Source organism: Loxodonta africana, chromosome 23 (assembly GCF_030014295.1).
Source record: "Loxodonta africana isolate mLoxAfr1 chromosome 23, mLoxAfr1.hap2, whole genome shotgun sequence".
Taxonomy (NCBI): Eukaryota; Metazoa; Chordata; class Mammalia; order Proboscidea; family Elephantidae; genus Loxodonta; species Loxodonta africana.
Genome location: NC_087364.1, coordinates 45553130 through 45565511, shown reverse-complemented (window position 1 = coordinate 45565511; position 12382 = coordinate 45553130). Strand labels below are relative to the sequence as shown.

General features: G+C 41.1%; 1 protein-coding gene across 1 annotated transcript in view; it reads right to left on the bottom strand.

Annotated features, from left to right (window-relative positions):
• Positions 1–9094: 9094 nt before the first annotated feature.
• LOC104846456 (EGF-like and EMI domain-containing protein 1) overlaps positions 9095–12382 on the bottom strand; it is a 105517-nt gene continuing 102229 nt past the window's right edge. The window contains 1 exon segment of the mRNA XM_064275377.1: positions 9095–9957. Within this exon segment, the coding sequence (XP_064131447.1) occupies positions 9887–9957 (71 nt within the window). The 3' untranslated portion in view covers positions 9095–9886.

Genomic DNA, 12382 nt, shown 5'->3' with positions numbered 1-12382 from the left:
ATTTGGGTAATGTTAGGATTCTATTTCCCTGAGTTTCTTTCCCCATAGCTTAGAAAGTCATAATTCAACTACCTAAATATCCCTTCTTTCCATGAAAAACAGATATGATGCTGCTCAGATGTTCTAGTTACATAGCCATAGGACTACCCTGGAAAAGTCATACTTTGGCTTTCATTCAGCTCCAAAAAAGCCCTGCTGATCCCATGAAGACAGCAATGCAAGGAGCAACGTGTGAAATGTGAGGGTCCAAGACAACTTTCAACCCCAGCGCCTGCCTCTGTAGGTGGACCCAGTGATATGGTGGCCTCCGTTCAAACCCATTATCCCCTCCCAGTTTTAAACAAGGTTGCCTTTCAGGTCGCTGCAAAGGCAAAAAGTTCACTTGACTTGAGTACGGTAATTTGCATTTGCTGTATGCACAGTATTGGTGTGCATAAAAGAGAAAAAAACACAGGGATGATTTCCCCAAATAGAATAGTTGTTGGTGGTGATGTTATTTGTCATGGAGTTGATTCCAACTCATGGTGACCACATGCCTACAGAGTAGAACTGCTTTATAGGGTTTTCAAGGCTGTGATCTTTGGAAGTAGACTGCCAGGCCTTATTTTCAAAGTAACAAGTGCTTAATACAGAATATGTGAAAACAGAGGAAGAATGTATAAATTAGGAAGATGGGAACATGCATATTTAAGTATTGATTTAGGCACCGTTCTAGGAGGTTGAGGATATGTAAGGGAACAAAACAGAGATCCTTCCTTTATGGGGCTTAAATTCTGGCACAAAAAGACAGGCAATAAATATTCAACCTAATAAATAATTGGAGTATATAGTATGTTAGTTAGAAGATGATAAACACTATAGAAAAAAAACAGGTGCAATTTTAAGTAGGGTTATATGGAAAAAAATACTCCATGAGAAAGCAACATGAGATTGCTTGATAAGGGGAAAGCGTCAGCCATGCAAACACCTGGGGAAAGGCATTGCATGAGTCACAAGCCAGAGACAGCTATTACTAACATTTGGGAATACCCCTTTCCAAATCTTATATGTACCTAAAGAGATTACACACACATATATCTATATATGTCACTTATAATTGGAATCATAGTGTACAGACACTTTTATATTTAAAGATTTATAAAAAATCTACTCTGTCCTATAGGGTTGCTATGAGTCAGAATTGACTCGACGGCAGTGGGGTTTTGGGATCTATAGAATACTCAGGAATTTGAGAAAGGACAATGCTGATGACCATATTTAAATTTCCCAAAGTTTTGGTATGATTAGGAATCTCGAAATGTATTTGTCTGAATGATCAGTCTTTAGATATAAAGAAAACTATTCTTTAACTCTGGAAGCTAGCAGTGTCCTTGGTTGATTATTTCAGCTCAGAGAAGTGATTTGCTAGCTTTAATCTCCTTAAGATAACATTCTCTGCCAACTTGATCTTTCTTCCCTTGTTCAAGCTAGCAAGGGGGCGGCTAACACCGGAGACCGAGAAGACAAAGTTAAATAACTTTATTGCCCTGTGTCTCAGTTTTCTCACCTGCAAATAGGGGATTAATAAAACTTACCCATCTCCCGAGGACACTGGTGGATTAACTAATTAATGACCATATGGTGCTGAACAAAGGCTGAGCACTGTTATTAGAGAAGAAAGAAAATCTATCATCTGATTGTACCTTCCTGGCATCCGTTGCCTTGGCAACCAGATTTGCAGGTGCAAGTACCATTTTTGGTGTTGCATTCCAGGGTGTTCTCTTTCACACACTGACATTCTGAAGCACAGCCAGCTCCGTAGGCCTCCTTGGGACGGTCTGGAAGCAGATTGAGGCAAACTGGTCACCTGAAAACCATGCTTTGTTTCTTTTAAATTGTTAGTGCACAGGCATGTGGTTCTGCGGTACCTGATTACGGGGGAACAAGCTGCTCATCCTGACTGCCAAAAAGGTGGGGGGCGGGGGACAAATGTCCTTTCAAACCAGGCAATTCATTTGGGTTTTGGCAACTGGATGTGAACAGTGAAGCTTGAACTACTTAAAAGGCTTTAGTGCTTCTGGGAGAGAAATTACTTCTCAATGTGCTCCATTGGTGCCTATAGTTAATATTCTCCGAGGATGGCTAAGGCCTGCCAGGCCCCATATTTATCTTGCCACAGCATGGAGATGATGGACAAGCATTTATGTGAAGGCTCTCCATTGTTTTCACTCCCTTTCATTATACGGTAATCAGAAATAATTTTACATCGAGTAGATAACACAAAGCTTTCATTGTGACAGCACCATTATCTTGGCCACATCTTTGGCAAACGGTGCTTGCCTTCCCTTCATTGTGTTCCCCATGCGATTGGGTTTTAAAAGACGGTAGTCGGCACAGGATTGCTAATTTGAAAAGGTCCAACCTTTGCATTCAGGAAAGCATACCTGTGGATCTCTCTTGGCGCAGTTACTTAGAGTAACTCAATTCTTTTTCCGAAATATACCTCTGGCTATTTTTTTCTCCCCTGTTACAGATGTGCGAGGGACTTATCAAACGAGAAAGATCCTTCAAGGGCCCTCCAGGCTCAAGGTGATTATATTGTTTGTGCTACTAGGCTTTGTGTAGAAAGCTGCTTTGAGAGAACAAAACAAGTAACTTTCTGGAGGATGCAAAGGGGCTTTAGCAGAGATATTTCAAAGTAGTGGTTACAATACTATCATGTAAGGTGACCCCAGTCCCAGTTGCCAGGGACAGTCCAGAGTCATCACTAAAACAGAATAGAATTAATAAAGGGCCCCTTTATATATAGGTGATAAATTATATGATCACTCTATTGCCTTTCCTGTGACTTTCAAGTTTCCTTTCAGGTAATCCTTTCCTAGGCCCATCAAGCCCCATGATCTCTCAGAGCTACTTTCTGCCTTGATGTTGGCCTCTTCTTGCTCATTCCAGAACACTGGATTGGCTTTCATGCTCTACCCTTCCTGGCTCAGCACACATTGTGATTCAGGAGACAACAGGATGCTTAAATGCGACAGTTGGGTGTCTTAATATGTAACTGTGGAAATAGTCTTGGGGGAAAAAAAAAAATGGAGGAATTGGTGATCCAGTGCCTACCCAGGGGGCTGCAGAGTCAAGTATCTCGGGGGCCAGGTAAGTAGCATCAATAAATGAAGCCTCAAGTCTAAGCAAAAAGGGAGTCCTGGAGAACCGGAATGTGTATATTCTCCCTAGGAATGGTCATGTTTGAAAGGCTGATCATCACCACCAACAGTAACAACAAACCTGTTTGCCAGATTTTCCTCTGGGCATCAACTCCTAACAAGATGCAAATGAACATAAATTTGCTGTGTTAATATTACTCTTACCCTAAAATCTTAAATTTTATATGTTTCTGAATTCTTGTCCAAATTATTATTTAATTTTTTGCCAAAATATCAGATATTACCTTGTGAAATACACAAAAGTTATTAAAAATGGGGTTTATGTTATTGCACTAGAGGAGAAATATTAGAAATAATGCTATCTTTGCAGGCTAGTCTTCTTTTGGAATGTTCTGGGCTGTATTTGTTGTCCCAGAATACACCATCACACTTCCTTTGCCCGCATTTACCCGTGCGTTCCCCACTCTCTTTCCTATTGCTTATCTAAGGCTAGCCTTTCCTGAAGACCCAGGTTCAGTTCCCTATGATGCCTTCCCTGTTTCACTTATTGGAGAATTCACAATTCATTCTCTGCTTTCAAAGGACATGTCTTTCATAAAATAGATTAAGACTCATGAGCATCCAACTAAAAATACAAATAAGACTCTAATCATTTTCTGTTAGGAAGGGATGGGTCATAGTATTACTGAGGCTCATCCAGGAAGGAGTTGTACAGGAGCTGGTCCTTCAAAGAAAAGTGGGGGGATGCAGAGTGAAATAAGTCAGCCACAAAAGGTCAAATATTATATGATCCCACTCATACCAATATCTAGAATACACAAATGTATACCCTAACCCAAAATGCATTGCTGTGGATTCCAACTCATACTGACCATCTAGGACAGAGTAGAACTGCCTCATAGGGTTTCCAAGCCTTTAGTATTTACCAGAGTAGACTGCTCCATCTTTCTCCTGAGGAGTGGCTTGTGGATTCGAACTGCCAACCTTTCAGTTAGCAGCCGATCACTTAACCACTGCATCACCAGGGCTCCTTAGGCAAATGTAAAACCACAAACCCCTTGCCGTGGAATCAATTCCGACTTATAGTGAACCCATAGGACAGAGTAGAACTGCCCCATAGGGTTTCCAAGGAGCAGCTGTACATGTAAAAATATTGAAATGGCAAATGTTTTGTTATAACATATACTTACCACAATTAAAAAAAAGAAAAAAGGGAAGGGATATGGAATAGGTAGGGGGGCAGAGAGGAGACAGATTTAGGCTCACAGGCGCGCGTGCACAGCTCTGAGGGGTATGGCGAACATTCCTACTGCGAGAAATTCTGAAAGTTACCTGTTGGTCATCCTGTTTTCCTGTACCTTTTGCAAAATGTGATTGATGGCCAAAGTGGCAAAAGAGCCTGTTTTAGAAATTTTAGGGAATAGCTTTGCCTTGTAATAGAGCCCAGGAATAAAACAGCTTTGTTCTGGCCCTTTGAAAATCTATTTCCTTGAAGTGTCAAGTATCCAAAAGAACTATTAACAACCTCTCTCAATAATTAAGGTTAATGCTGACTAGAAAAAAATTTTTAAAGAATTTAGAAATACTTTACTTTCACTCACGAAAATCCAGATTCTATAATTTAAGAAGGCAAAATAAAAACTAGAACATAATCATCATGTGTTTATATTTATTATATGGTATGACTATAAAATGTTTTATGGCTTTTCATCTCTTTCTTGGTCTAATATATTCTCTGTATTCCTGTGAGCCTCCAGGCCCTACACAGAGAGCAACTCTAGTGCCTGTGACTTACTCAGATGACAAAACCACCCGTAGCGCCCTGGCTTGCACATACGGGCCCCATACACCCTGTGGCAATGACCGTTGTTGGCACAGTTACATTTCCTCTTGCAGTTCTTCCCAAAAAATCCTTTTGGGCATCCTGGAGGGTGGAAGGACAAACAAAAAAATATTAACCCACATGCAAAATTTGCTATAGGGTTGTAACATGAATTAAGAAGCTTGGGAAAATGAAATGTTGGTTCCAATCTGGTTATATTGAGGCTAGAGAGATCTTCTAAAAATGATAAATATGATTCTGTATCCTCTCATTAAAATCCTTCCATGACTTTCTATGGCTATTAGGTTCATCATAGCTGCTGTTGAGTCACCACAGACGAATGGTGGTTATGCATGAGGTGCATTGGCAGGAATCGAACCTGGATCTCCCACATGGAAGGTGAGAATTCTACCACTGAACCATCACTGCCCTCATTGTTAGGTTTTGGAATGTTCAGGAGTCAGCCGAGTTGATTCAGACTCATACCAACCCTATAGGACAGGGTAGAACTGACCCAAGGCTGTAGTCTCTATGGAAGCTGACTGCCACATCTTTCCCTCACAGAGCGGCTGGAGAGTTCTAACTGCTGGCCTTTTGGGTAGCAGCCAAGTGCTTAACCATTGTGCCACCAGGGCTCCTTTTCACTGTTAGGTTAAAGACCCCAAATTTAACAAGACCTACAAGCCCCCACACACTCTTTCCCACTTTAGGGTCTGGCAGCGTGTGGCTTCCTCAGTTTGGAATGCTCTTCCCTCATTCTCCCCGCCTCACTTCTACTCCTTTTGTGGGCTTCTGCTTAAGTGTCACTTCTTCAAAAGTCTTTCACACAGTTTGCATCTATTCCTCCTGGTCTTACCACCAACTACCCCGTAATATTTAATTTGTAATACCTACCAATCTTTGTAATCTTCTGTCTTGATAAGACTGAAAGTACTGCAGAGAAAGACCAGGGTCTTTTTTTCTCCTTGTTTTTGTGTTATCATATCATAATGCCTGGCACAATGCCTTGAAAACAATGCATATTTTTTGAATAAATGAATAAACATTGCTCATGGAATAAGATACTGGAATGCCAGCAGGGGCCTTGCTGCACCTCAGGGAGCTAAGTAAACTGGGTTTGCATCTCCCCTGTTGTGTAATCTGTGAGAATCTGATAAACTCCCCATGATTTCTTCAAATTCCTGGGGACCTATATCTTCATTGACTCTTCTTTCAGCTCTTGTGCCTGTAAAAACTGCCTCTTCTGTGTGTGTGTCTGTGTGTCTGTGTGTGTGCTTTATCAACCCATGTGAGAAACATTTCCTCTTCACTCGCCTCTGTGAAAAATTTCACACACACCACTCACAGGTACTTTGGGAATTTTTCTTCCACCGTCTCTTCTCCCCTTTTCTCTCCCCGTCCCCTCCTTTTTTTCTCTGATTTTCATCCCTCTCCCCCTGGCTTGCCCAAGGGGCTCCATTCTTTCTACCTTTTACTATGCAGAGCAAATCAATTCTTCCCAGCTCCTATATCCAAACCTGCACATATGAACACAGCTATGAAAACTAAATAATACGTGGAATTTTAAAAAAGTTTCATTATAATTACTCAGAGAAATTCTTGACACGTCAAAGTAGACATTTCCATATACACTAATAAAGGTATTTGGCCAGAAGATCTACTCAGAGCACAAACCAGCTTTCTAGACCCATGTTGAAAGTTGTTTTTTTTTTTTTTTAATTTCCATGCTGTATTTTAAGAGCTCGTATTCTCAAAAGTATGAGTGATGAATGACTGACCACTTCCATTTACTGCAGTTTGTAGGAATTTTCAAGAAAACGTCTCCACCTTTGTTGTAAGGCCTAAAATTAAGAGCCAATATTATGTTCTGCACCAGCATCTGGTGGAAACCAGAAAGGACTGGAGTGTCCTAATTGCAAGGTCCCCTCCCAAGGTCCCCTATCCAAGCAACAGTCTATATCATGGGGTCAAGGCACAGTTCCTGCTTATCCCTAAAAATTGGACTCCAGTTCCTTTCCAGCTCATGGAAGTATTCAAACAAGCCAATGGTATCCTAGGGAGTTAGGGGACAATTCAACCTCTTGATATTACAAAGCCTGCCTCCCACAGCCCCTGGTTGTTCACTGTTTCAAGCTGAGACTCCCATGTGGTTTTGCATGATGTGTGGTGTCCTCCTTCCCTGAGCTGTGAGTCTATGTGACTAATAAATTGCTCTCGATCTAATATGCCCATTCCTAATGTCTTGGGTTTGGCTGTCCCCATAATGCTAGGCTGGGGCTCCCTCCATCACTGAAATGGAGTGAATCCCAAACCAAATCAAACCCATTGCCATGGAGTTGATAGGAGGTGATTAAAATTAGAGAACATTTTTCTTTTATTTCTTCTAATTAGATTGTTCTGTCTTCATTATAAAAAAAAAAAATAGAGAAGAAATGCAAGGAAAATATAAGCTTCAGTGTTGAGGGACAGGATTCTCTTTAAAGTGCCATGTTAGCACTTAAGAGAGCCTCAAGGTGTTCCAAAGCCAAGGGAAAATCCATCTTTTCATTTTAAGGAGGCATGGTGATATAGTGGTTAGCCACTCGGCTGCTAACCAAAAGGTTGGTGGTAGCTGGTAACCAAAAGGTTAGAGGTTTGAATCCACCAGCTGTTCTTCGATAGAAAGACGTGGTTATCTGCTTCCATAAGACTACAGGCTTGGAAACTCTATGGGGCAGTTCTACCCTGTCCTTATAGGGTCATTGGTTCGAACTCACCAGATGCTACACTGGAGAAAGATGTGGCAGTCTGCTTCTGTAATTATATTTACAGCCTTGGAAACCCTATGGGGCAGTTCTATTCTGTCCTATAGGGTAGCTTTGAGTTGGAATCGATTTGACAGCACTGCATTTGTTTTTCTTTTGGTTTGGTGAGTCAGAATGGACTCAATGGCAATGGTATCATTTTATCAGCTAATCCATATTCAAGTTTCTGTATGAATTTTATATTGGTGATGTTTTATTCTGACTTATCTGAGACAGGTATTTTAGTTTCATTTCTCTTGCTACCATGTTTGGGTAGCATGCCTTATGGAAGAAATACTGAAGATATTTATCTACAAAACATAACGATGTAAAAAAAAATTACTTCCCAATTATAATAAAATCACATTTATTCAACCTAAATATTATATAGTTGAATGTGTCAAATTGCAGGCAAATATAGCTGGAATTCTCAATACTGAGTTGCATTCATTTGTTCAGATGGAGATTTGTACAGTGAATAAGACGTCGCCCTGGCTCTCAGTGAGCTGTCTGTCTAGTGAGGGAGATAGAACAGGAACACGGCTAACTTTTAATGCAATGTAGAGAAAGAGTGACTTAAAATCCACAGAAAAGATAAATAATTGTGGGAGACAAGGAACATCACATAAAGCTTCATACAACAGGTGGCAAGCCAAACCAAATCCATTGTTGCCAAGTCGATTCTGCTTACAGCGACCCTACAGGATAGGGAAGAACTGCCCCATAGGGTTTCCAAGACTGCAAGCCTTTAAGGAAGCATACTGCCACATCTTTCTCCCACAGAGTGGCTGGTGGGTTCAAACCACTGACCTTTCAGTTAGCAACTGAGTGCTTAACCACTGTGCCATGAGGGCACCTTACACAATAGGTGGCAATAGACCTTAAATGACAATTGGAGTTGAGCATGTGGAAATGGGGGAAGGAGAACGGCAATCTGATGGAGAAAACAGCTTAACAAAAGGTACGTAAGCTGAAAAGTACAAGGCTTTAAGCAGTAAGTGGTTTAGTTTGCTGGGAATAATAGGCTGGATCAAGAGTTGTGATTAAGATAAAGAGTGAAAAGGATTATAAGACCTGATTTTAGATGGTTGCCAGTGACTGAATAAGAAGTGTACACTTTATGTGTCAAGAAACGGGACGTCCTTAAAGTTTTTTTTTGAGCAGGAGAGAAAAGCGATCAGAGGACTGCTTGAGGAAGTTCTCAAAACTCTAACGAGTTAAAAAAAAAAACGAGTAACCTCGGCTAAATCAGTTCACTATTTTACGACTAAGTTCTGCATCTATATCATAACAGAAAAAATATTTGTCTTCTATCTTTCCACGTGCAGGGGTTTTAAAAGAAAATCTCTTACATCATCCTCCAAGCAAATCATAAAGATGAGGACAAACCTTTTCTTAAAAAACATTTATTAAATAAATTTTAGAAGAGGGAACAAAAATAAAGACTGCCAATATATTCCGGTTTTGCTACCTGGCAGTTTTAATTCCTGAAAGTATACTTTCAACTAAAATCTGAAGGAAGAGACTTGGAGGGAGGGTATAATTTTTTAAATCTTTGATATTTTCTCTTGGAAGACTCGTATAAAACATTTTTAAAAGTGTCATTGGCTGTGCTAACACCATTTTACAAAAGAAAGAGACACACACACACACACACACACACACAAAGAAAAACAAACAGCCAACAGCCATGCAATTCTGTTTAATTGCCCTTTGTATCACAAATTCTTTGCTTTTTTCTTTTACATTGGGAATAGCTTGAAAGGGCCTAGTGATTTATTTAAATGAAGGGATTTTTATAGGCCTAGAATATTAGAGATCTTTATTAACTTTTACATTTCATGGATAAACAAAATACAGCACATCAAGTTTCCCAGGGAACACAAAATCTCCCCCCTCTAATCTCATGTTCAGTTTAAAACCTCAGCATTTTATAGCCATTCTTTATGTACAACAAATAAATTGGTTTCACCCATATCAATTGTTTACCTTATTGAAACATTTTAGGAAGAATATGTAAAGGAGAGCTCACTACCTGTAATTTGGTGTACCTGCGCCATTTCTCCAGGATATCACTTACTTTCGTTGCAAAGAAGGCCACCCAGCCAGCCAGGCAGGTGCACCCCCTCCTCCCTTCCTTATTTGCCTCCATTCGTGCAGTCCTCACAGCTCAAACTGCAGTCATGTCCGAAAGTGTCATCTAAACAGACTGGAATGTGATATCATCTTAGTTGATCCATTACGGTTTTACATAATTGAAAAAAGGAAATGAAACCCCTAATTTCCCAAAGAAAATCATGACCCGGGAGCACATTTCCTAAAGTCCCAGAAAAGGACAAGAGCAAAAAGATATATTTTTAAAGGGCTTATTTTATCTGTTTCAATTGTAAAAATAACACATAGTCCCAAAAGAATATTTAAGAAAGTAAAAAGGTGAAAAGAAATTACCACTAATTCCAGAACACAAAAGTAATCAATGGGGGACCAAGATGGCTGAATAGTCAGATGCTTTCTGTCGTCCCTCTTACAACAAAGACCCGAAAAAACAAGTGAATTTGATGTATATGAAAATCTAGAGACCCTAAGCATCAAAGACTAAGCTGAAGAATTGAACCGAGTAGCAAGTGGAAGGAGAAACAGTTCAAAAACAGTGGAAACAGGAAATTACAGATGGAAAGATCGCAAGTGTCCTGTTAGCTGAATCTGCACAGCACACACAGGTTGAGGCAAACAGCAATATCCCAAGCCAAAACCCACCCCATCTGGTGAAACCAAGCAGCAGAGAATCTGTATGCACTTCCATAACCAAACAGGAGCAACACCAGAACTGAGAAAGTTAAGTGCAAACTCCCATCCTACCGTGCACACACCATAGCTCTTCCCCCATCAGAGCTCCATAGCCAAGGGGTGCTCCTTTCTCCTCAACCATTCCCTCCCGACTCTGAAACCAGCCCAGCTGCATTCAACACTGACACACCCCCTAAGCCTGGAACTCACAGCCTGGTTCCGGAGGCACCCGCTACTTCACCCAACCACTGGTATAGGGGGTCCAAGGACTTTCAATGCCCTTCACTCCTGCTGATTACCCACACCAGTGCCTTGTTGGCCAATCCAAGGTAGTACGTTCTCATTAGGACAAAATACGTAGGGCATCCACCTGAAGCCCATTTTTACCTGCAGCAGCCCAGTTAGAGTTGCAGATTGGTGGTGTTTGACACCACCACGCATCCGAAGAAGGGTACTCATTCACCCACACTGGGGGCTTAAGGGCCAGTGGTACAACCCACTCCATCGAATCATCCATGGAGCCTGAGAATTAGTGGCAACTACCAATCCCTCCAGCCGACAACACCAGGCACCCAAGGACTGGCTGCACTGCCTCTCCCGTCTGCCCCACTATGTGCTCTAGTGGAAAAGGGCATGTCCTCCATCTGGGCACCCGGCGGCAATATGGGGGCAGCCTTGCCCCCCATATTGCTCCCCACTGTAACCAGAGAGCTGTGCCTGCTCTGAATGCCCCAATTCAGTGCTGCCCTCCCAGGACTGTAGATGATAGTCTCTGCACCACACTTTCAGTGACCAATGACCTTGGTACCCATGCTCCGATGAAGTGGTAAGCAGCAGAGCACACACACAACACCCAACCCAGCAACCTGGGAGAATATGCCCTGTACCCATCGTGAGGTAACCAGCAGGGCATATTCATCACTACACCAAAAATTGCTGCCTACATCATTAGCACCCCTACAAGAACAATAAACAGACTCCCAGGCTCACACACCTGGTAGATGCTCTGACCACCTGGAGACAGGAGATGAGAGCTTCAGTAGGGCAAGATTAATGATCAGAGTAGCACACAGGCCCAGACTACTTGGACATATCAAAACAAAAATTCAGGATTCAGTAAACAAAAATACTATAAGTAAATATATAAATATAATAACTTATTGATGCCTTGGAGACAAAGGTCAATCTCAAATCACATAAAGAAGCAGGACAAGATGTCTCCAACAGCAACGAAAATTAAAGAACCAGAAAATCTCCTGGAGGAAGATAAGGCAATGGAGTTTCCTGACAAAGAATTCAAAAGACTAATATACAGAGCTCTCCAAGAGATCAAAAAGGAGATCAGGCAAAACTCAGACCAAATCAAGGAACACACAGGTAAAGCAATAGAAGAATTCAGGACAATAACACAAGAACAAAACAAAAGAACAAACAGGTTGCTAGAAACCACACAAAACAGCAATTAGAGATCCATAAGATTAACAATAAAATTTCAGAATTAGACAACTCAACAGAAGGTCATAGGAGCAGAATTGAGACAATGGAAGCCATAAATAGTGAGATTGAAGATAAATCCCTTGACACCAATTTGTTTGAGGAAAAAGCAGAAAAAAGAATGAAGAAAAATGGAGAAAGCCTAAGAATTATGTGGGATACTATTAAGAGGAAAAGCCTACGAGTGATAAGACTATCACAAAGCGGGGGAGGGTAACAGAAAATACAGTGAGAATTGTCAAAGATTTGCTGGCAGAAAACTTCCCTAATATGATGAAAGACAAAAAGATCTTTCCAAGAAGCTCAACAAACCCCACACAGTATAGACTCCAAAAGAAAGTCACCAAGACATA